Here is a 26,199-nt window from a genome sequence, read left to right as displayed (position 1 = left end):
ACTATGGAGTATTATGCCTCCATCAGAAAGGATGAATACTCAACTTTTGTAGCAACATGGACGGGACTGAAGAGATTATGCTGAGTGAAATAAGTCAAGCAGAGAGAGCCAATTATCATATTGTTTCACTTATCTGTGGAGCATAACATAACATGGAGGACATGGGGAGATGGAGAGAAGGGAGTTGAGGGAAATTGGAAGGGGAGGTGAACTATGAGAGACTATGGACTCTGAAAAACAACCTGAGGGTCTTGAAGGGGCGGGGGTGGGAGGTTGGGGGAACCAGGTGGTGGGTATTAGAGAGGGCGCGTATTGCATGGAGCACAGGATGTGGTGCAAAAACAGTGAATACTGTTAGGCTGAAAAGAAATTTTAAAAATAAATAAATAAATAAAATGACTATTTAAAGTTAAAAAAAATAAATAAATAAAATAAAATCCTTCCCTTGGAGGTTTTATTCCTTCTGCCTCGGACTTGAACCCCAGTAACCTGCATATCCCCTTCTGAGAGGTCCCAATTTAAAAGGGCTTTCAGTCTGGACAACGTAGCCTGACCATTTCAAAGCCACTTCTCAGAACAAATTTACTTTGATTGATAGTAGCTTAAAGCAAAAAGGAGAAGTTGAATGAAGCCCCACAAAGAGGGTGAAAAGCAGAGCACTGGCTAAGCCCTCTAAGCCCGATTCCCTTCTCTGGGTTCTTGAGGGTGGGAACGATTCCAGGACCCCTAAGATTCCTTCAGCTCTCACATTCCAAATTGTTTGAACCTGAAGTAGGAGAACATTGCCAACAATTGGTTCTTTTTAAATTTTGCTAGGCCCAGCTATACTTTTTCTCTACCCCATCATAGAAATGGTGCATTTCTTTTGCACTTTTGAATTTTGGCTTGTTGGTGGCGGGGGTGGGGGGGGAGTGGTGTGTGAAGTGGTGATTTGTGGCTAAGTAGATTGATTTTTAATTTGTCAGCTGCTGAGCCAGGAAATAAAACAAAGAACAAAACAACAACAACAACAACAAAACCCTCCCCAAAGTAAACAATATAACATACTTGGTTATCTTCAAATGTTGGGCTTCTATTGAAATTGATTGAGGCTATCATTATAAAATAAATTACACATCTCTGGTATCTTTCTCAAAACCCTTGGTGCCCTAAACCAGAATAATCTATGGCCCAGAGAAATGTGTGAAATAACAAACGGGGCTTTAAACAATGAATACATCTCCCAAACAGGAGATGCTTTCTCCCATCAGAAGTAACCAGATCCACAGTCCGACCAATTCCCATCCTAGACCTGAAAAGATGGCCTGATTCTCACATCTCACCTGGACAAAGCCCCAGAGTAACTCAGTGTCCCTGCATTATCTAGCCAATTTATGCCATTTTTAGACCCTCTGGCCCCTGCAAGAGGGGGGGAAAAAAAAAAAGAATGCCATCCGAATGAATGCAATCTAAGTGCTCTGGGTCGACCAGTTAGATCTAGGGCCCAGCTAGTTAGCTACCAATAACCAATGGTTTTCACTCCAGTTTCAGTGAAATCTAGAGCACAATGGCAAAAAGGACAGAAGTATCTATAGGCCAGGCCCACTCACAAGTTCTAGTCCTTCTGGCAGTCAACCCATGCAAGAAAACCTTCACTATTCCAGAGTAATGTTTTTATTTCTTCAACCATAACTGCTCCTGAGTTCTGGGCTCCTGGGGATAAGCAAAATAGAAGTAACAGCTGGGAGAAGAAACACCTAAGAAACAGAGATGGAAACAGGAAGCAGGAAGCCTGAGAAAGCATAAGCACCATTTTTTTTTCCATAAAGGACCAGACAGTATAAATATTTTAGGTTTTGTGGCCCATATGGTCTGTCAGGACTACTTAGCTCTGCCACTGGAACACGAAAGCAGCCAGGGAAAACACATAAAGGAACAGAAATAGCTGTATCCCCATAAAATGTTATTTACTAAACAAATGGGGGTTCTCCTGACACCTGTGAGCCAACCCCTGCTCTACATCCAAGGAATCCTTAACATACACTTAAGGATAAAAACAGTAGTAATCTGAAAATGCAATAGAGGTTGTAAAAATATTACAAGCTGTTTATTTTAAAGTACAATGAGATAGTGAAATGCAATTTTAGAGGAAAGGATGGAATTCCTTTAAGCTTGTTACAATGGGATTTACCACTATGTACTGCTCATTGTCAAGCCGTAGAAATTTCACATGTTCACCAAACTATTCTAAGGTCAGACATCTTCTAGTTGCCAGAAGCTCGAACCTTTCAAACTCTTTAAAGCATGGAGAACAGATCCATTACATGTTGAGAATCTGGACTAATGCACTTAAATAACAACCCTATGGCATAGGTATTATTATTATTATTATTATTATTATTATTATTATTATTATCCCCATTTTACAGATAAAGTATTTGAGGTTAAGGAGGCTGCCCAAGGTCATATAACCAGCAAGATGCAGGGCCAGGATTTAAACTGATCTTCTTGACATCAGAGCTCTTAGCACCTGAGCAATAATGTCCTCCATACTCTATCCTTCTTGAGGTTTGACACTGTAGCCCATTCTCCTTATATTAAGTCTACAGCTACCCTTGCTTCCAGAAGGTCTCTCCGGCCTCATTCTTTTCTTTCTGTTCTATATGTTCCTGGTGGGTCTCCTGTGCTGGTTTCTCCTTCTGGATATCCTTTTAAAAAATGGATATTCTTTGGGTTTCAGAGTCTCCTCTTATTTTATATTCTTTCCCTCAGCTCTGCAGGCTATGCTCAGGGCTTTAAGTTAGTGAAAACCTCACTGGCTCCAAAATTTCCATCTGTGGTCTAAACCTCTTCATTAAGCTTCAGATCCGTATTCCCAACCATAGATGAAACATCTCTATCTCAACATCTCATAGGTATCCCAAACTCAACATATCCAATACTTACCTCTTCTCCCCAAAACCCTCCCTGTACAGTTTATTTGATAAGTGGTTCCACCTGTACTTGGAGACCAAAGAGGCCCTGCACCAAGCCCAAACACCCCGTTGGACAAGCCATGTGGAAAGGCCCTGAAACCACATGCAGAGCAAGGGGGCCCCCCAAGACCCACCTTGCAGTCATCTCCGTCAAGGTTCCAGGCATATGAATGAAAACAACTAGGACCCACTGCAGCCCCCTCCAGAACAGACCAGCCCCCAGCTGAACACCAGTGAGGAAGCCCAGTCAACACCAAGTGGAACATAAGATTCACCTCACTGAGCCCAGCTCGAATATCAGACCCAAAAAATCCTGGCATATAATAAAATTGTGTTCATTGACACCCCTAAGAGTTTGAGAAGATTGGTTCCACAGCAATAGATAGCTAGATCTGTTATTCCTTATTATGAACTGAATGTTTGCCCCCTACCCCCACCAAATTCACATGCTGAAGCCCTGCCCTCAATGTGATAGTATCTGAAAGTGGGACCTTTGAAGATAATAAGGTTTAGAACAAGTCATGAGGGTAGAAACCCATGATGGGATTAGTGTCCTTATAAGAGAGCCTAGAACACCCGTCTTCTCTCTCCCCAACCACATGTGGACACAGGGAGAAGGCAGCCCTCTGCAAGCCAGGAAGAGTTCTCATCAGGAACCAAATCTGTCAGCATTTGAACTTGAACTTTCAGCCTGTAGAACTGTGACAATGAAGTGTCCTACATAAACAGGTGTTTTCTTACAGCAGCCTAAGCCAACTAAGATACTCATTATTACTCTCCATGGGTAGAACAATTACAATTGAACCTTAAATGACATTTGTTTGAGCATCCATGAAAAATATGCTCCAACTGTCAGTCCTTACCAATATCGCTTTTATGTCTCCAAGTTATACATCATCTTTACATTCTAGACTTCTTCTCAGCTTGTCTCTAGAGCTATCTGAAACTTCCAAACATGCTGATCTCTGATGTCCTTACTGGCTGGAAGCCTCCAGTGAGTGCTTCTCTAATAATGGAACTTAAACCTTATCAACCTAATTCATTCCTTCCCAACCAAGCCCAGGAGCTTTCCACCACTGAGGAAGACTGCCTTACCCTGGATAGCCTCCTGCTTTTTCCCTAACTCAAATAAGGATAAAATGTCTTTTTCACCACACTTACTCCTATGTCTGCCTGTTGGCCCAAACAAGATAACCACATCATGTGCCTGCTCCTCCCTCCACTAAAATTAGGACATCCCAGTTACCTAAGTGACTTACAGATTGCAACCTGTCATTTTCAGGCATCCCCATCCCTTCCTAGGAAAGGACATCAGGTATAGACAGAGTCAGTTAGGAGCAATCATTTTAGTTAAACGCCAAGTTCTGCTTTCTGCTGAAGGAATGTGACAATGTCCCCAAATCTGTCAAGTTAATACCTTGGGCCACAGTTGAACCACAAAATGTCCAATTTTCAAGCTGTTGAGATACTGCTGTGTTCCCTGTAAGCTGAGTACTCTAAGTCCTTTCCCATAAAGCCAAGTTACTTGTCCATACCTCCTCCCCAAACAGGCATCCAAGTAGTCTTGGATAATTTTTAATACCCCTGAGATTTTAAAAACATAAGTGGGCTCATTAAGCAGACAAATTCATGACCAGTTACCTACAGCAGTACAATCCTTCTCTTCAGTGCAGGACTGCCCTAAATCTTAGGTACCACTCTTGATCTTAGGTACAAGCATCTGTGAAGCAATTGTCCCCAGAAGCAGGAAGCAGCCTTTCGAAAGCAGGAGCAGCTGGTGGGACATAATGCTGTCTGGCTTCCTGGCACCAGTCCCAGAGTGAAACCTAAAATCGTTGTGATTTTTTTTTCTTTTATGCCATTCCATTTTCTCCCCAAAGGTATTCTAGAAAAAGCAAACTGCTCTAACATAGAAAAGGTCTTTTCCCATTATTAATAAAACTTACTGATAGGTTCACTAGTTCTTTCTAGCTATCAACGTAAAAACCCCAGGGCTGTAATTCTATCTGGGGGAAGGAGGCATCAGAGTTCAGCATGTCCTTGCATTTCTGATTTTCCAGGTCATCCCATCAGAAAGTGGTCCAGTGGCCATATGACATACAATGCCCAAACTCAAGGGTGTTCGAGAAGACAGTCCCAGAGGCGTTGATTTCCAAAGTGAATTTGTCTTTGGGTAGGAGTCAGTATGGTCCTTAAGTTAGAAAAGTCAATGATACTGATGTAGGTGGGTTAAACAGATGCTTAGAAATAGGGAAGTTAAAATCAAAAGCACTGGGTCCCATCTGCCTGCAGACTGTAAACCAATACTTACAATCTAGTCCTGGGGAAATTCCTCCTCTAACTGAATGGTTGGAAGTTTGGGGGTGGGGAGAGTACCTCCTCACTTTCTAAGGCCCTGGGGGTGACTTCCCCCTAGCTGGGTTTTTGAAAGGGGAAAATGTAGAAGAAGGGAAATCCAGGACAATGGACATCCTAAACCATAACCATAGAAAACAGAATTAGGAGGGGTGCCTGGCTGGCTCAGTTAGAAGAACACAGTGCTCTTGGTCTCAGGGTTGTGAGTTCAATCCCTGCATTGGATAAAAATTACTAAACATAACTAAATTTTAAAAAATAAACAGAATTATGAAATTTAACTCAATATTCCAAAACTTCATCTTCCCAAAGAGAAGTTACCCCAAACACCTGAGAAGCAGTGGAAGGAATATGTTACATGAAAGAAAAAAGACCTGGATTTCAGCCAAGTATTACCTTTACCTTCTGGAATTATTCCTTCTAGGATGTCTAAACTTATAGTCCCAGCTTTCTTTTTAGGTAAAAATCAGAGGAATAGCACACACCCTTTCCTTAATCTCGAGCACTATGATCATAGGAGTTCTTCAGAAGAATATGGTAGAAACTCAAGGGGATTTTTACTGAGTAGTGTTCACTCTGCCCCTCCCTACATCAAATTTTAAAACTAATGGAAATTCTGAGCCCTTGCCATTAAAATAGCAAAAGATAGACATCATTTACTGACTCAGTCCTCATCACTCTCAGAGCATATGGGGCATGAGACATCTTGTCAAACATATGGTGTTCCAAATGTAATAGTGCTAAATATTTAATATTCCACAATGGTTTACTGTAAATCAAGTTGTGAAGAGTTGTAGGCAAACCACCAACTCCCACAGCAAAGGTAAGTTCCACTTCAGCTTTTTTAACTAACTTAATTTTCTGTTGATTAGCTTTCTGTCCAACTAATTCATTGGTTTCAGTTTCGACAGAGAAAAAGTACGTGATCTGGTAAAACCACCAATGCTGGTCAATTCATCTCTCCTTAAAATTCCTGTATCAGCCTGTCTTTGTGCCTCTAAGCTCATTTTTCTAATTATCCAAGGCTCACACTTATCTCCCCAAAGAACATATTAATGGCCATCCTGTCTTTGAAAGAAGTTTTGAACTTTTCTAGATTTTAAACTTCCTAACCATGGTTTTATTTCTTCATATGACTGCCTCACCTAGACCGACCCAATGTACAATAATTATAAGAATCACAATAAAAATAGCATATTCATGTACTCAGTAGATACCATTTGTTAAACTTTATCTTGAATTCCCACATCAACCCTACTGGTAGGTGTTGTAATCTCTTTTAACCATCAGAGTCTTGGAAAGGCTCAAGGTCACACAGTTTACTGAGCAGCAGAGATGGGATTTAATGTAATTCTTTCTGAGTGCAAAGTCCATGTGGTTTCATGTAGCAACTACTCGGCAACCCAAGTGGAAGCTAAGTTCCCACTGAATCCTCAGAATCAAAAGTCTAGAAAAGGCTATGATGCAGGGTAGAAAACAATGACTCAAGCAACCCTGTAAGCAATTTAGTGGATACATCAGATAAGACAGTTTTGTTTTGAATGTGGTCCCATTTTTTCCACTAATCTATTACCCAAATCTGGACACTAAAAATGAAGCTCACCCAAGTCAAAATATAAAGAACAATGAAGCACATCAACCTAAACACTTTTTCACTTAAAAAAATAATTCTATACATATGAAAAAGGTACAAATATAATATAACCACCCTCCTCCCCTAATGTTAGCATCTTCCATAGCCAGCGTACAATTACTGAGATTAAGAAACTAATACCGACACAATGCTATTAACTGAATTAGAGACTTAATCTGGAATTCACCAGTTTTCCCAGTGCCAGACTTTTCTCTGTTCCAGAATCCAATCCAGAATCCCCCACGGCCTTAGTTGAGAGTTACACAGTCTTTCCTTGTCTTTCCTGCCCTCAATACTTCTGAAGAATATAGGTAAGTTGTTTTGGAGAATGTTCTTGCTTCAGGCTTTCTTATATTTCCACAAGATTTGAATGAAGTTATGCATTACTGAGAAGAATACCAATGGGACAATGTGTCCTCCTCAGTGCAGGATAATCAGGAAGTATGTGACATTGGAATGTCTTCTCCCTGGTGATAAGCTTGATGGCTTGATTAAAGTGGTGCCTGACAGATTTCTCCACTATGAGGTTAGTCTTTTGCCCTTTGTAATCAAAAGAGATCAGAGGGGCAGAAGGGAGGAGTACTTTGAGACTATACAGGTATCTTGTTTCTCCTCAAATTTCTGCCCACTAACTTTAGTATTCATCTATGAATCCTCTATCACAACAATCATTGTGATATTCTCATTCCTTCTACACTTATTAACTGGAATTTGTCTGTAAGGAAGAGCTATTTCTTCTCCCCTTTTATTTATTTATTCATCTACTTATGTCCATATGACTCATGGATATTTTACTTTATGGATTATAATCCAATACTATTGTTATTGCTTTTTTGTCTAATATTCCAGTTTGGGCCCCTGGCAGTTTTTTTCAGATTGGTTCTGTGCCATTCTAGGGACCTTTTATCTTTTGAGCAGTTCCTTACTTTCTGGCACCACAACATGCTCCAGGCTCATCTTGTGAGGTTCCTGACTCTGTCCTAGACATGCCAAGACATGTTTTTTTTTTTTTTTTAAGATTTTATTTATTTATTTTGAGAGAGAGAGACAGTGAGAGAGAACATGAGCGAGGAGAAGGTCAGAGGGAGAAGCAGACTCCCCATGGAGCTGGGAGCCTGATGTGGGACTCGATCCCGGGACTCCAGGATCACGACCTGAGCCGAAGGCAGTCGTCCAACAAACTGAGCCACCCAGGCGTCCCCCAAGACATGTTTTGAAGGAGCCCTTGTTCCTTTTATTAGAAAATGATATTTAGAAACCAAGATCTAGGGGGTAGGTGTGCTCATTGCTACTGTGGTGTCATTGCTTCTAGGCCATCTCAGAAAATGGACCTTGGAACTATGTACATATGCATACTATCCCACATGCACACACACATCTATATTTCTGTGTCTATGTATATATTTTTTGAAATAATATGAGTTCATACCAACATCTGATTCCAGTTCTAAAAAATTCCTTTAATAGCTTATCCAATATCTCCCCAATGAATCAAGAAAAATGAAAACAACTTATGCATAAGTGGTTTCCAGATATTATCTAGGCTAAGGGTCAGCAAACTATGGCTAAATGCCTATTTATAGAAGATTTTTATGGGAAAAAAAGTTTTATTAGAACACAGCTATGTCCATTAATTTAGGTATTGTCTATAGCTGCTTTCCACTAGAATAAAATAATTTAAAAATTATGACAGAGGTTGTATGGGTCACAAAGTGAAAATATTTTCTATCTGGTCCTTTACAGAAAAGGTCTACAAACCCCTAGTATCGGTTATGTTTCACATTTTCACTTGGGAGATGGGTAGAAAGATTGTGGGTTCTAATACCATCCTTCCACCATTATTTACTAGCCATGTAGCCTTAGACAAGCCACTGATACCATGTACCTCAGATCTCCCCTTCCTTACAGTGTTGCAGGAAAGACTAGAGACCATGACAGTAAAATTCCTGGCATATGATAGATGTTCAACTAACGGTAGCTAGAATTACTTCTGAAGGTTGCTAGAGTTTAGGATGGAATTTTGCACAAAAAGAATCTATATTCAGTGATGGGTAGATGACTAATATAATCTACAGAGTCTGTTTGATGTACAGGGAGCTCAATACTCCTTCCATCACTTACTAGTTGTGAGACCTTGGGTAAGTAACAATATCTTTGAATCTGTTTCTCTTTCCACAAAAGGGTAGCCATAAAAAGCTATGTCTATGAATATCTTTATGCCATGGTACCCAACACCAGTCTGAAGACCAGAACTGGGATGGCTACATCAAAAGTAGAATCAGGATGTGCTAAAATACATGTTCCTGGTCCTAGCCCCAAGGATTGAGTCAGGAGGTCCAGAAGAGGGTCCACACTCAGCATTGTTAGTAAGCCCCTAAAGTAATCTTGTTACAGGGCCAGGTCTGGGAACCACTGTTAACAGAAAATGTCACACGAATCCCCTCTGTGATCTCATGTCAGTCCTATATCCTTACTAGTATCCTGCTACCTTCTTCCCACTCAGGTAAATGTTTGGCCTGTTATAGGGTTCCTGCAAGTGCTATAGGAAAGTGAAATCCCTTTCTGAGCCACTGAATTGTATGTGTTTAAAGAAGATTAGGTCCTGCTGGATTCTAAAATCTAAGTATGATTCCCCATGTTTCAGAATAAAATCTAATCTTTTCCTTAAACAGCGTGCTCCTTTATAAGAATACACTCTGTAAGCCTCTCTTCATTGTACTGGATCAATAATATGAAACTAAGAACCAAGTGGGACTGTGGAGAGGGAAGAGGGGAGTAAAGATGACGAGGGGCACCAACAGGAGGAGGGCAAATTAAATAAGGTACAGTAGACTTGTCCCCTAATCCCAGACCACACTCAGCTGACCCTTTCACACACACTGCCCCATTTGTCAGTGAGGAAGGCTAAAAAGCAGAGATCAGATCAGGTATAGGGCCTCCTAATCCATATCTGGGACTGATAGCTAGGTTGCAGGGATGGGAGACCCCAGGTGGTGCAAGCTGGGATGAAGATCCCTAGGACCTTTTGGATGTGACATAGATCACTGAATCCAACATATGTCATGAATATATATATATGCTAGTACAGTACCCAAATCAAAAGGCAAGATTCCCCTGCTCACTCTTATAAAAATCAACAGATACAACAAGGGCAGGCATATCCAGGAACAAGGATATAACAGGGGTTGTCAAGTTTACTGGTGTTCAAATAGCAGCTTTCAAACTATCTTAACCTTTCATCTGCCAAGAGCTTTTTCTTAATTGAAATGAAATTCACATAACATAAAATTAACCATTTTAAAGTATACAATAGTATTTAGGACATTCACAATGTCATAAGCACCACTTACATCAAATTCCAAGCATCTTCTTCACTAGAGAAGAAAACTTTGTACCCATTAAGCAGTCTCTCCCATTCCCTTTTCTACCAATAGCTTTTTATAGTGAGAGGTGGATTTTCTCCACAATGAGATTTTATATAGTCACTGTTTGTCTGTTTGTCGAATCTTCTCAAAGACACAGGAACTGGGTGGGAGCAGCTTCCTGGAAAAGTCTAATGTAAGTTTTCCTTTCTCCTACCCTACCCAGTCCAGTGGGAACAGTGCCAACATTTACACACAAACACACACAACACACACACACACACCAGGCCAGTCAGTTTCAAGTGGTCAATGGCCATGAGAACAAGAATACATTATGAGTGCTCTGAGAGGAACCTCTTTGGTCACCCACAGGATGAGTTACTCCCCCAAATGGGTCTAGACAGAGAGTGGCTCTTACCCGCTGCTTCTCTGGGTCCACATAACGAATGCCAAAATAGTCCTTCTCCAGCAAGCTGTAGTAGTTGCAGATGTGGTCAATAAGAAACTGCCCTTTGGTCTCCCTCTGCAAAAGAAGCACATTTAAGTTTCAGCCAGAGCTCATCTTGTACATTCATGTCTAAAATGTGTCTCATTCACCCCATAGGTCTGCACTTAGAAAAATGGATTAGCTCACTCCAGTCTCTCAAGCAGGGACTTCTAAACTCTTAATTACAATCCACAGTGAAAAATACATTTTTACCCTGTGAACCATTACACACACACACAAACAGAGCCAAAGGAAGGCTCTCTAAAAAGAGAGCCAAAGAGACACCAAACAATACCCTGCATAGATGCAATGTACTCTAATGTGTTCTATTTTATTCAGTTATGGACCATTTAATTTTTCAAAAGCTATTTATGACTCAGAACACTGATTTAACTAACAACTCAGTACCTAGTGGAGACCCACAGTTCACAAACCCATACACAATTCCACATGCAGTGCACCTGAATGTTTGTCATAAGTCGGTATCTGTTCACTCATTCCATCTTCATAAAGATCCTATAAAGAAGGTCCCCATTTTACATCTAAAGAAACAGAAGCACTGAGAGGCTCGGTAGCCCACCCAAAGTCAAACAAGCTGTATAGAGAGCAAGGCAGCACTTGGCCCAGGCCACCAAGCTATAGAATCTGGGCTCCTACCACACAACTTTGTCTCCCCAAAGATGCAGTGAGTACATTGCAACTTTGCTAGAAGGCCCAGTCTGGATGCTATGGGACTACAGTGAAGGATGCTAGGCAGAACACCCAAGGTAGAAGCCCTACTGCTTTGGGCCTCAAAACCAATGCATTACATCCATAAGGGACATGGGAGATGGTGAGGTGAGTGGGAGGACAGACTGGGACAGGCCCAAGTGACCTTAGGCAAACTCTCCAGCTGTTTCACATGGGCAAAATAAGTCGGTTACTTTTCCTTCTAATTCTGTAAGTGAGAGATTTGTCAGCCAAATCTGACGAGGATGAATACCATTACCACAAAACCCTGTTAATAGCAAGGACTCTCCAAGCCCTCATCAAGATATTTGATAAGATTAATTTCTGCTTCAATCAAAGTTGCTGACAGACCCATGGAATATTTTAGGGGTGGAATGTGACCTATAAAAATAAATGAAGAAACTACAGATATTAAGTGAGCCACTCCTCCGATCCACTAAAAATAATCTTGAAAGAGGAGGTTGATCTTTGTTACATGATTATCTTTTCATTAGAAACTACTAACATCAGCTCAGAAAGTTGATGAAAAAGCCGCTCACTGGTCTGGGAGGCACCGCACTGAATAAAGGACAGGAGCATATGAGCACACACTGTGATATGAAGCCCCAATTCTCCTGAAATCTCATGGAGTTTAATTTGGAATCACCTTTGAGCCTTTCCTTCATTTCTAAGAGAAACCATTTAATGTAGCTCAAAAGGGACAAAGCATCAAAATGGAATTCTTTTCGATTTCTCTAATTGTTTTTAAACCCAGAAGCTCAAATGACAAGCTGTATCCGATGACAGCTGAATATAATGCCCACAATATAATCAATGGATTTAGTTCCTTTTACGGATTCACTCTGTAATGCATCCACAGTTAAGAGGCTGCTGAAGAATCAAATCACTGAACATAGCGTGCGAGTCTGTCATTCTGTGACTGGATTACCAAGCTCTCTGCATTAGGATTTACTACGGTGGACTGCCCCCACCATATGCGAGATCCACAAGACATGTGGGTCAAAGCAGCGCTCTGTAATGATGTGGGATTGAGCAGAACTTGATTGTGCCTGACAGCCAGAATTTTGCCCTGAAGATGTACTTAGAAGCACAACAAAGATTTTTTTTTTTAAATGATTCAACTCCCTACCAATACATATTCTTGTACTGAGTACGACCCTTGTGAAAAGGAAATGCCACTGTAGATACTGTGTTGAGTGGAATACACAAATGGGGCTGAACTAGAAATCAATGCTTTCCACAAAAGCAGGTGAGGCCAGTTTCCATGCTTCCAGGCCACCAGGCCCCTGCTCCTGGAAGCGCTCCCCACAAACACAATACTGCCTAGCAGTGGCCTCGGCATCACCCAGGAGCAAGCCCGTTGCCAACACAGAATCTTGGGCCAAGCTCCAGACTAACAGAACCTAATGTGCCTTTCAGTAAGGTGCCCTGGTTTTTCACATGTTCATTCATTTTGAGATGCATGGGCCTAGTGGAAAATCCCCCATGGGTGAGAAGTGCAACAACTATACTTACCAGCAGATGTCACTGGGGGGCGGGGGGGACCATTTTCTCCACGGAGAATGGTCTATGTCTCAACTCACAAAAATGAAAGTGTTTTCTAATCTCAAGAACAAAAACTGCCCTTGCATCTAGAGGCTGCCAGCCAGCCTCGTCATCTTGAGCTGCTCTGTGTCGCTACTTCATGCCAAGAAAGCCAGCCTAGAGCCTCACGTTACTCTCTGCTCTGCCTGGAAATCTGGACCACATTCTTAAAGCATTTAGCTTCCTATTATTATCATTTCTGTGCATGAAGCCCAGTTCTTGTGCTAAATGAAAGACCACCTGGGCCTGGGCCCAAGGGTCAGAAGAGCTCATTCAGGATCAGGTGTGTGAGGAGGTCCAGCTGCCCGTTCCACACACCTCAAGGCAGAAGAGGGCCCTGCAGTGAATACTGGCTCTGCTCCCAACTCCCACTCCTAGAACTCTGTGGAACTACTCAAATCCTCTATTGCTTCCTCCTGAGCTTTCTGAGTAGACGTCACTGTTCACCACCCTGCCTGGCAAGCTGGAGGTTATCAAATGAGTAAATGAGGCATTGCTTTTTCTCATGGAAAACCTGCAGTCTAGGAACAGACAGTGAGCCTTTGGAAGACACAAGTCCCCGGGGAGATGGAGAGTCCACACACAGTGGAATTAGCCAACTTTTACCAAAAACTTCAAGGTCTATGTGGTAAAGCAGTTTTCAAAGATTTCAAGGATAAGGACTTCATTTTTTAATGTCAAAGTTTTGTTTCTCCCCCAAGACAGCAGTTGTCCTTTCAATACTGACTAAACAAGGGAGGAGGATTCAAACAGCTAATAGAAACTCTTTAGAGCTATTACCTAAGTCATGTTTTATCATAAAAGTAGCACATAGGAACGACATTAGGACATAAGCATGTGATCTGTTCCTCAAGAAAGTACTTTAAGGATAGACTTTGGATGCGGTCTCTAAATAAGGTTATACAGTAGGTCTCAGAAATGCACTGATAGCCTTGAACAGAGAATGTGTTCATCACACGTTTAAACTTATGGCCCAATACTGTGGGTCCTCACCACCTAGAGCATATTTTATAAACTGGAGTTTTAAGATCTGTGAGATGATAAATTGTGTCTTGCTGGATGGATTTACAAACACTGTACTAAAATATCATGAATACAATTATTTACAACTGTAGTGTTTTTTTGTTTGTTTTTTTGGTGGGGTTTTTTTGTTTTGTTTTGTTTTTTACTGCGTTAAAAATCCAAATCAATGCTAGTCAAGGTATGGTCTATAGACTGTGAGGGAATCTAAACTCTTTGTTACTGGTCTTCCGTGAAACAAGTGTGGGAAATTAAGGGTATTCTATTTTCACTGTGTGTGTTTGGGAAGTGGGGTTTGTTTGTTGGTGGGTTTTTGGTTTTTGTTTTTGTTTTGTTTTGTTTTTAACACATATTGGTCCAAAAGAGATTGAGGAAACAAAATCTAGTACTGGTCTCTCAGCATCAAGAGTTTGAGATGCTCAGACCTAAACCACCACCAGGTCCTGGGTGCTTTGGAGATTTCTTTACTCTAGGAGCCTCAACTCTGTAAAGGGGACTGGGTTCTCTCTCCACCTTCTCTGCCCATTTTCTGATAATTCTTGGTGTATGTGCATATCCCTGAGTTTCTTACAATAATCCCACATTCTCTCAGGGCCCTCTCCCATGAGTTAGAAAGGAACCTACTTGGTGCAATCATAATCTAGCCTATTTTTCAAAAAAAACCATCTCTCCTCCCCATCCTAAACTACATACTGGAAAGAAAGAGTCCATTATGTTAGAATCCTGATTACACCATTTAACAATCGGGTGACCTTTAGGCAAGTAATGAAATCTGATACTTCATGTCTTCTAGTGTAAAATAGAAATAATGGTAACTTTCAGAAATTAAGCGGTAAATTTGAGGCTCATTCGTATATTTGTTAAATATCTATTTTGCAAGACACTGGGACACAGATTTGAGATAGTGAACAAAACACAATCTATAATCTCACAGATCTTAAAACTCCAGTTTATAAAATGTGAAAGCATTCTGCAAACTGCAAAGCACATACCCCCTTAAGAGGTCATTACCAATAATATTAAAAATAATCTGATTCTTAAATTTTGTATCCAATTTTACAGATCCTTTTAGATACACAGAAGGTGAGAGGAACAGTATTTGCTTCCCAGAACTGGCCTCTGGGGAAGAAAAAGTGAACAAAAAGACAAAGAACTCAATTCTGTTCCTCAGCTCTTCTTACAACTAATTGCTGACGATGCATTAATTCGACTCTCTAGTTCCACTGAAGTAAACACAACAAACTATTTGTGCTTAAAAAAGAGCAAGAGAACTCAACTGGCTAAATCAGCCATGGCTTGTCTTCAGTGAAAAAGCATGGCAGATTTCAATTCCTATTTCCTAAACTTCTTTTTTTTTTTTAATTTTTTCAATTTATTTATTTTCAGAAAAACAGTATTCATTATTTTTTCACCACACCCAGTGCTCCATGCAATCCGTGCCCTCTATAATACCCACCACCTGGTACCCCAACCTCCCACACCCCCGCCACTTCAAACCCCTCAGATTGTTTTTCAGAGTCCATAGTCTCTCATGATTCACCTCAAACTTCTAAGCCAAGACATTTCACTACATTTCAGATACTGGTTAAGTGAGGAGGAAAAGAGTACCAATCCAAAACTACTTAAAGTATTACTACAAATCAAGTTTAAGAGCTCAAATAGCTACCTTCAGGAATTGAAGTATAAACCTCATGGTGATTACCACTCATGGGACACTTATCATACACCAAGGACTAGGTTACAAGCTTTGTAATTAAAATCCGGACAACGGGGGCACCTGGGAGGCTCAGTGGGTTAAAGCCTCTGCCTTCGACTCAGGTCATGATCCCAGGGTTGAGCCCCGGGATTGAGCCCCGCATGGGGCTTTCTGCTCAGCAGGGAGCCTGCTTCCCTTCCTCTCTCTGCCTGCCTCTCTGCCTACTTGTGATCTCTGTCAAATAAATAAATAAAATCTTAAAAAAATAAAAATAAAAATAAAATCCTGACAACATACTGAAGTAGCTAATATTCTCCCCATTTGTTACAGATTTTTTAGAATCGATCCAGAAATGTTAAGTTGGTTGGTAAGGATGCCAGGGCCACCACCTATGCCTAAGATATTGTAGGAACTCAGTTTGCCCATTAGCCACCATTCTCTACGTGGGCACAAACAATATAAGAATACAGGAGCAGCATCCAATTTCCCAGTTACTAGAATTTAGACAGACAGAATGGGGCATTGGGTTATCTATACAACATGAGGCCTGGAAAAAGGCAGTTTTATAAAATATAAACCACATTGTAGATTTCATTGGTTAATTGTCCACCATCCATACACTCCTTTCTCTTTCCTAATAAAATCCAGATTTTGTTCAGGAAGGCACGCATTCATATACACACATGCACCCAAGTACATCCAAAGTCCTTGAGGCTCAGGGAACTATAACCCCCCCACACCTCCAGCTTGATGGGTGTAAGGGGAATCCTACCTTTCCTATCTGATTGGTTCATGAAGAGGACACGTGACCCAGTTTAGGCCAATGGGACATGAGGAGCAACTGGGCTTTCTTGAATGGCTTTCTTACTCTCCTGAGAGAACTTCAGAAAGAGACCTTCTCTCTCTCTGGTTATTGTTATACAAAGGTGTGAGGCCTGGAATTACTGCAGCCATATTAAAACCACCCTGAGGATGAACCCAACACAGGGCAGAACAAAAGTATTCACAGGGAGATGGAGTCTGTGGCTCCAGAGGACCAAATATGATGCTCACTTTATGTGTGAACTTCTAGGTCAGCCAATAAAATTCCTTGTTGTTTCAACTAGTGCAAACTGGTTTTTCTGCTGATTGCATCCAAAATTTTCACTCAAAGAAGGGGAATCGATAGGCCCAGTGGGAAACACAATCACAGAGATTATCAACTAATGAACCAAGGAGCTGAGTCCATCTACTATGTTCTATTTGGCCAACATAGTGGTTCTGTATCTTTAAATTGGGAGCCTGCTCAGAAAAGCTGGAGGATCTGGAAACTGGAACATGAACGTTAGCTGAAGCTCAGTATCAGCTCCCCTTTCCATGGAGAGTGAACCTTGAGGTCTACCACACTCCCACCTACCCCAGGTCTTCCACGTCTTCCATTTCCCACGGTTCCCTGACCCCTAGAAAAATCTGAGATTACAACTTTCATTGGAGGCAAATTAGAGGCTTTCAAAGTATTCCTGGAATTTTCCTTGAAAATGCTTTGGAGCATCCTCACAGCCAGAAAAAGCCCTCAGTGAACACAGCTTGAACTGTTCCCTAAGGCCACTGATGTCCTAGGACCCTCTGGTCCACACAGACCAGAAACTCTAGGATCACTGAGATGAGGGTAGCAGACAACATCTACAAGAATCAGAAATACAGGGTGCCTGGATGGCTTAGCTGGTTGGGTGTCTGCCTTTGGCTCAGGTGGTGATCCCAGAATCCTGGGATCAAATCCCACATTGGGATCCCTGCGTCATGGGAAGCTGGCCTCTCTCTCTGCCACTGCCTCCCCCCATTCTCTGTCTCTCATGAATAATTAAAGAAAATCAGAAGAAGAAGAAGAAGAATCAGAAGAAGAAGAAGAAGAATTAGAAGAAGAATTAGAAGAAGAAGAAGAAGAAGAAGAAGAAGAAGAAGAATCATCTAAAACACATACCCAAGACACTGGGAATGGTTCATTCTGGGGCAGGCAGTATACTCCCCAGGAATCCCCTGTGATAAACAGAAGTGGGACTCCAGACCTTGATTTCTGGTAATTAAGGGTTTGAGACTTGTTTAAAGGTCCTTGTTGCTCAACATCCTATGTTCATATGAGCTGCTTCTGCAAGGGGCAGCCTATGCAGATATACAGCTGGGGAAGAATAGAACTTGTCAGTCTCTCCTGATTCTTCCACAGGAAAGAAAGAGTTCAATTCCCTCTGGATACCTAGAAACTTCCAAGTGGCTTCTGGACAATTGTAAGGCACTGAACAGCAAACGGAATGCTTGGTTTGCTGCCAAGAGCAGGTCTTCTTCCTAGAAGTTGCATTTCTTTTGTGAATTAAGGTCCTCAATCCATTGATTTTTCCTTGGCAGATAAACAGAACAGTAATGAGAAACTGGTGAACTAAATAGTTCTGCTTCTAATGTGAAGGACAAGCATTAGGTCACTTAAAAGATATTGTGGCCTGGGGTGCCTGGGTGGCTCAGTAAGTTGGGCATCCAACTCTTAGTATTGGCTCAGGTCACGATCTTGGGGGTGTGGGCTGAAGTCCCAGATTGGGTTCTGTACTCAGTGCAGCGTCTGCTTGTCCCTTTCCCTCTTCTTCTCCTCCCACTTGGTCTCTGTCTCTCAAATGAATAACCTTTTATACGCTCCATTTATATCTCTGCTAAAAAAACTTTAAGCATATCTACATAAATACGTACATTTTGTTATGGTAAGCACCAAAGATTTAACCAACACAGAACATTTCTTGTTCACTTTTACAATTGGAGTTTAAATAGCAAGTATTACTTTGTTAATCTTTCTTTCCCATCGCAGGCAGTAACTGGTATTTGACATTTGGCTGGGGCATTCATTCAGAAAATAGCATTATCCCAAGACCATGAGGAAAGAAGTAATATTAAAGCTGTTTAAATAAGGAGAAATGTAAAGACCGACAAGAACAGAGGGACCCCTTATAGATGAACCTACTAAAAGTTGTTCTGATTTGATAGGGAAATTCAAGCTGGGAAAACCAGACAGCTATATGCAAAAGAATGAAACTGGGCCCCTTTCTTACACCATATACAAAATAAACTCAATGGATTGCAGACCTAAATGTGAGACCTGAAACCATAAAAGTCCCAGAAGAAAACCATAGGTAGTAATCTCTGACATTGGCCATAGCGACCTTTTACTAGATAGGTCTCTTACGGCAAGTGAAACAAAAATAAACTACTAGGGTTACACTAAAATAAAATGCTTTGGGGGCACCTGGATAGCTCAGTCAGTGAAACACTTGCCTTCAGCTCAGGTTATGATCATGGGGTCCTGGGATTGAGCCACATGTTGGGCTCCCTGCTCTCAATGGGGAGCCTGCTTTTCCCTTTCCCTCTGCCCCTTCCCCCTGCTTATTCTCTATCCCTCTCTCTCTCTCCCCTCCTCTAATAAATAAATCTTTTTAAAAAAATGAGCAGAGGACCAGAATAAACATTTTTCCAGAGACTTACAACAGACCATGTTGCCAACAGATGAAAAGATGCTCAGAATGACTCATTATCAAGAAAATGCAGACCAAAACCACAATGAGATATCACCCTACACCTGTCAGAATGGCTAGAAGCAAAAATAAGTAACATACGTTGGTGAGGATGGGGAGAAAGTAGAACTCTAGTGCACTCTTGGTGGGAATGTAAACTGATGGAACTACTATGAAAGGTCTTCAAAAAATTAAAAATAAAAATACCACATGACCCAGTAATTCCACCACTAGGTATTTATCCAAAGAAAATGAAAACAGTAATTCAAAAGGATACATGCATCCCTCTGTTTATTGCAGCTTTACAATAGTCAAGATATGGAAGAAACTCAAGTGTCTATCAATAGATGAATGGATCCTCCATGTTATTCCTTATGTTCCACAAGTAAGTGAAATCATATAATTGACTCTCTCTGCTTGACTTATTTCACTTAGCATAATCTCTTCAGTCCCATCCATGCTGATAAAAAAAGTTGGATATTCATCCTTTCTGATGGAGGCATAATACTCCACTGTATATATGGACCATATCTTCTTTATCCATTTGTCTGTTGAAGGGCATCTTGGTTCTTTCCACAGTTTGGTGACTATGACCATTGCTGTTATGAACATTGGGTGCAGAGGCCCTTCTTTTCATTACATATGTATCTTTGGAGTAAATACTCAGTAGTGCAATTGCAGGGTCATAGGGTAGCTCTATTTTCAATTTCTTAAGGAATCTCCACATGGTTTTCCAAAGTGGCTGCACACACTTGCATTCCCACCGAACAGTGGAAGAGGGTTCCCCTTTCTCCACATCCTCTCCAACACATGTTTTTTACAGTCTTTTTAATTTTGGCCATTTTTTTAAAGATTTTTATTTATTTATTTATTTGACAGACAGATCACAAGTAGGCAGAGAGGCAGGCAGAGAGAGAAAGGAGGAAGCAGGCTCCCTGCTGAGCAGAGAGCCCGATGCGGGGCTCGATCCCAGGACCCTGGGATCATGACCTGAGCTGAAGGCAGAGGCTTTAACCCACTGAGCCACCCAGGCACCCCAATTTTGTCCATTCTAACTGGTGTAAGGTGTATCTCAATGTGGTTTTGATTTGAATCTCCCTGATAGCTAATGATGATAAAAAATTTTTTCATGTGTCTGTTAGCCATTTGTATGTTTTTCATTGGAGAAGTGTCTGTTCATATCTTCTGCCCATTGTTTGACGTGATTATCTGTTTTGTGTGTGTTGAGTTTAAGGAGTTCTTTATAGATCTTGGATATCAGCCCTTTGTCTGTAGTCTCATTTGCGAATGTCTTCTCCCATTCTGTGGGTTGCCTCTTTGTTTTATTGACTGTTTCCTTTGCTGTGCAGAAGCTTTTGATCTTGATGAAGTCCCAAAAGTTCATTTTCACTTTTGTTTCCTTTGCCTTTGGAGACCTATCTTGAAATAAGTTGCTGTGGCTGATGTCGAAGAGGTTACTCCCTATGTTTTCCTCTAGGAGGTTGATAGATTCCTGCCTCACGTTGAGGTCTTTTATCCATTTTGAGGCTATCTTTGTGTATGGTGTAAGAGAATGGTCGAGTTTCATTCTTCTACACATAGATCAAGAAGATGTCGAACACATACACACAAACACATACAAGCCATAAAAAATGAGATCTTGTCATCTGCAACAACATGGATGAAGCTAGAAGGTATTACACTAAGTGAAACAAGGTGAAGTAAGTCAGAAAACTATCACAGTTTCACTTAGATGTGGAATCTAAAAAACAAAACAAATAAAAAGCAGAAACAGACCCATAAGTCATAAATACAGAGAAACTGATGGTTCCCAGAGGAGAGGGATGAATGGAAGGATGGGCAAAATGGCTGAAGAGGATTGGAAGAAACTCCTTTCATAGCTGAAAACCTGTAAGTCACAGTGATAAAAGACACAGCATGGGGAATACAGTCAATGGTATTTTAGTAGTATTGTATAGTGACAGTTGGTAGCTACACTTGTGGTGAGGACAGCACAATATATAAACTTGTTGAATCACTATGGTGTACACTTGGAACTACTGTTGTGTGTCAATATGTAATACTATGTGTCAACTGTACGTCAGTTAAAAAGGTTGATTCATATTGTTCAAATATTTGCAGTTGTATAAAAGGTAAAACCAAGGTTTTAGGAAGCTGAAGTATCTAATTCTGAATATACATCTGCTATATAGTAACTGTATATTATGGCTAAGATAAATGAAAATGCAGGTTAGACTGATTTATTGTGCACAGAAATCCCTTTAATCATAAGTTGGGGGAGGGGAGGGCATGGTTAGGACTGTAGCAGTGACCTGAAATCTAGAAAATAACAAAATTACTGAAGCCAGACACTCATGGCAGGGAGGCAGGGAGAGAGTCAAAAGTTTCCTGAAAGGGAGAATCTCGCTGCAAAAATAAAAGGCAAGGGTGCCTGGGTGGCTCACTTGGTTAAGCAACTGCCTTCGGGCTCAGTCATGATCCCAGAGTCCCAAGATTGAGTCCTACATCAGGCTCCCAGCTCCATGAGGAGTCTGCTTCTCCCTCTGACCTTCTCCCCTCTCATGCTCTCTCTCACTCTCTCTCTCTTTCTCTCAAATAAATAAAATCTTTAAAAATAAATAAATAAATAAAAATAGAAGGTAAACACAAGTGGCCACCTAGCCCAATGAGGCTCATCTGAAGAGAGTCAAAACCCAACTGCTGATCTCAAGCCCCTGTGGCCCCTACTCCCTCTGAGAAAACAAATATACTGCCATCCTCACAGCTAGAGGCTTAGTAGTAGTATCAAGGCAGGGAAATTTTAAGAAGCCCTAAGGAAGAAAAACAAAGAAATAGTACATCCATGAGAAAAAGCAGCAGCCTGAATAGGTTGCGCATTTTATTGTCTGGGTTCTGAATGTGTCTTCTAAAGGAGAGTCACAGTCGAATACACTGACAGGATGCCCTGGGCTTGGTAAGTTTCCTTCTCTTTGCTTTTCTTTGGAATGAGTTTTGCTTCTGTTACTTCCCCTGTGTTCCACAGCTTCCATTCTGAAGGATGGGCTGTGTGCCTATACTCAGACATAGGGTCATTTCTCTTTTGACTGACACACAGATCCATCCAGTGCTTGAGGAATCACACTTGATGTTTCAGCTCTTAGAAATTTCTGCCATTTCTCAAAGCTCAAAACATTTTCCCCCCTCCCACTTTTTTCTTTTTTCCATTTTAGGGTTTAGTGTCCTTGACAGACCCAATTCCTAAAGACAAGCCTCTTCAGAATAATGTCAGTCTTTCAACTCTATTCCTTTCTAGAATGTCCATGAAATCCTGCCCCCTCTACCCCACCTTCATGGTACAGAAACCAAGGCTCAGAGAAGGTCAGCTTACCGAAGGTCAATGCAGCTAATAGCATAGTCAATATTTAAACCCAGGTCTGCTTGATTTTGTTATTATACCCAAGTTTTCAAATAGTTAAGAAGAAATACCGGGTAACATCAACTTGATCATGTCTACAAAACCTTACATTTACCATAGGTAATGGAGAGAAAATAGATGCTTTCCTCCTAAGATCAAAAACAAGACAAGGATGCTCCCTCTCACCATTTCTATTCAATATCATACTGAAAGTTTTAGCAAATGCATTAAGAGGTGGGGAAGCATACAGATTGGGAAGGAAGAAAAAAAAATTTATTTGAAGATTACATGATAGTTTATGTAGAAAACCCAAAGAATCAACAACAAATTTCTTGGAACTAATAAGTGATTACAGGAAGGTTGCAGGATACAAAGATAAGATACAAAAGTGAATAGTCTTCTCATATAATCAGCAAGAACAACTGAGAGTTGAAATTAACACCACCATTTATATTAGTGAAATGAAACCCTTAAGTACAAATAATAAGTATGTACAAATCTAGGTGAGAAAAACTATAAAACTGTGATGAATGAAATAAAGACTAAATAAATGAAGAGATATCCCATGTTCATGAATAGGAAGATTCAATATTGTTAAGATGCCAGTGCTTTCCAACTTTAACTACAGGTTCAATGCAAGCCAATCAAAATCTAAGTTAATTTATATTAACAATCTGACTCTAATGTTTAGATGGGAAAAAAAAAAAAAGATCCAGAATAGCCAACACAATGTTGATGAAGAACAAAATCAGAAGACTGACAGTACTCAACTTCCAAGACTTACTCTAAAGTTACAGTAATTAACAGTGTGGTACTGGCAAAAGAATATACAAATAGAGCAACAGAACAGAATAAAGAACCCCCAAACAGACCCACACAAATATAGATACAACTGACTTTTGACAAAAAAGCAAAGCCATGTCAATGGAAAAAAGATATTTTTTTCCAACAATTAGTGCTGGAACAACTAGATAGCCACATGCTAAATCATCATCATCATCATCTAGACATAGGTATTATACCCTTCACAAAAATTAACTCAAAATAGATCATAGACCTAAATGTAAACCACAAAACCATAATATTTCTAGAAGACATCATAGGACAAAACTTAGGTGACCTGGGTTTGGTGATGACTCTTTGGATACAACACCAAACCATAAGGGAAAAAAAAACTGATAAGCTGAAGTTCATTAGAATTTATAATCTCTGCTCTTCAAAGCACCTGTTAAGAGAAATAAAAGACAAGCCACAGACTTGGAGAAAATATTTGCAAAATACACATTTGACAATAGACTTGTATCCAAAAGAACTCTTAAGACATGACAGTAAGATAAAAACAACCCAATTTAAAAGTAGACAATTTTAACAGACACTTTATCAAAGAAGATATATGGATGGCAAATGAGCATATTAGAAGATGCTCCACATCATAGGTCATTAAGAAATTGCAAATTAAAACAATGAGATACCACCACATACCTACTGCATGGCTAAAATCCAGAACGCTGACAACACCAAATGCTGACAAGGATGTGAAGCAACAGGAATTCTCATTCACTGCTGGTGGAAAGCGAAATGGAGGAGAGCCACTTTGGAAGAGAGTTTGACAGTGTCTTGAAAAACTAAACTCAGGCTCACTCCAGCACCTGTGTCCTAGGTTATTTACCCAAATGAATCAAAAACTTATGTCCACACAGAAACTTGCACACAAACATTTACAGCAGTTTTATTCATAATTGCCCAAAACTGGAAGTAACCAAGATGTTCTTCCGTAAGTAAATGGATAAACAAAGTGGAACATTCATACATGAGATATTATTCAGGGATAAAAGGAAATTAGTTATTGAGCCATGAAAATAAATGAAGAATATTTAAATGCATATTGCAAAGTGAAAGAAGTGTGCAAAGTGTGAAAAGTGTTCGTACTTTGTGAACAGTGTAAAAAGACTCCATACTGTATACATATATATAGCATTCTGGAAAAGAGAATGGTACAGAGATAGTTAAAAAAAAAAAAAAAAAAAGAGCAGTGGTTGCTAAGGTTTTGGGAGTGGGGGAGAGATGAACAGGTAAAATACAAAGGATTTTTAAGGCAGTGAAACTATTCTGTATGATACATTAATGGTGGATATGTGACACATTTGTCAAAACTACACAACATAAAGTAAAACCCTAATATAAATTACGAACTTCAGTTAATAATAAGGCATTAATATTTGTTCATCAGTTGTAACAAATGCACTGCACTAATGCGAGATGTAAATAATATAGGAAAGTGGGGGTTGGTAGAAAGAGTAGATGGGAACTGAATGTTCTGTTCAGTATTTCTATGAATATAAAATGTTCAAACACATTCATTTAAAAGTAAGGAAGAAAAAGAAACCAACAAGACACCTCAGAGGATATAAACTTGGGGGGCACGTGGGTGGCTCAGCTGGTTAAACATCCAATTCTTGATTTGGGCTCATGTCATGATCTCAGAATTGTGAAATCAAGCCTCATGTCAGGCTCTGTGCTGGATGTAGAGCCTGCTTAAGACCCCCTCCCCACCTCTTTTCCCCTCCCCTCCCTCCCTCCCCAAACCCCATTCTCTCACTCTTTAAAAAAAAAAAAAAAAAAAAAAAAAAACCCGCAATTCAAGAGATGGACCAAGAAAATAATCTCAAGAAGATGTTGTAATTATCAAAAATAAAAGTGGACACAAAGATATCTTCTTTTATTATTTAATATTCAAAAGGGAAAAATACATTTAAGTGATCTCTCACCTGGGTAGCTGAGACAAGATTCTACACACAGTACTTTCATAAGCAAACTGTCTACATTAATCAATATTTCCAAAATTTAAATACATCATCATTTAATATCTGCATTTTTCCCTTACTCTAGCCTAGGACCTGCAACATTTCTCTAAGAAGTATAGTGAAATAGATAGTCCAAGCCCTCAGGGGGCCCCAGAGAATAGGAGATGCTAGAACCATCTCTTCTCAGATGGGAGTTGGCAGGCATTTGATTAAAGCCTCCTTAGTTCCTGGCACTGTGTACCATGTTTGGTTTTTTTTTAATTACTTCAACTATTCATCTGATTTAATCCACAAGAACTCTAGGAGCTAGCTGTGTTTCCATTTTCTAGGAGAGGAATATAAAGCTTAAGAATGGTTGAGCAACTTGCTCAAAATCACACAGCAAGAAAATGGCAAAATTCAAGTTTGAACTCTAGCCTCTCATAATCCAAAAAGAGAAGACTAGAATTATTCACAAGGAGCAACACGAAATTTCCTACTTAAAATGGCAGAATCACAGAATGTTGGCGTTGGAGGGTACTGTGGAAAGAATCTGCTCAAAATCCATTTCAAAAATGAGAAAACAGAGCCTCTGAGAGGTTAAAATACTTCTGGAATTTAAACAAATCCAAAATTCACAGATCAGTGCTGAAGCTGAAATTTAAAATCAAGATT

At 40.3% G+C, this 26,199-nt stretch overlaps 1 protein-coding gene across 3 annotated transcripts in view; it reads right to left on the bottom strand.

Moving 5' to 3' along the window:
* FRMD3 (FERM domain containing 3) overlaps positions 1-26,199 on the bottom strand; it is a 307,544-nt gene that overhangs the window by 151,089 nt on the left and 130,256 nt on the right. For 2 of the 3 annotated variants that reach the window (XM_032307067.1, XM_032307066.1), the window contains exon 2: positions 10,723-10,827. In XM_032307067.1, coding sequence (XP_032162958.1) covers positions 10,723-10,827 — 105 coding nt within the window. Of the gene's footprint in view, positions 1-10,292; positions 10,383-10,722; positions 10,828-26,199 lie in introns of those variants that run through there. The other variant, XM_032307068.1, reaches the window with a different exon arrangement.

This window comes from Mustela erminea, chromosome 12 (assembly GCF_009829155.1).
Source record: "Mustela erminea isolate mMusErm1 chromosome 12, mMusErm1.Pri, whole genome shotgun sequence".
Classification (NCBI taxonomy): domain Eukaryota; kingdom Metazoa; phylum Chordata; class Mammalia; order Carnivora; family Mustelidae; genus Mustela; species Mustela erminea.
The sequence above is the reverse complement of the archived record's forward strand: the minus strand, read 5'-3'. Positions and strand labels throughout refer to the sequence as shown.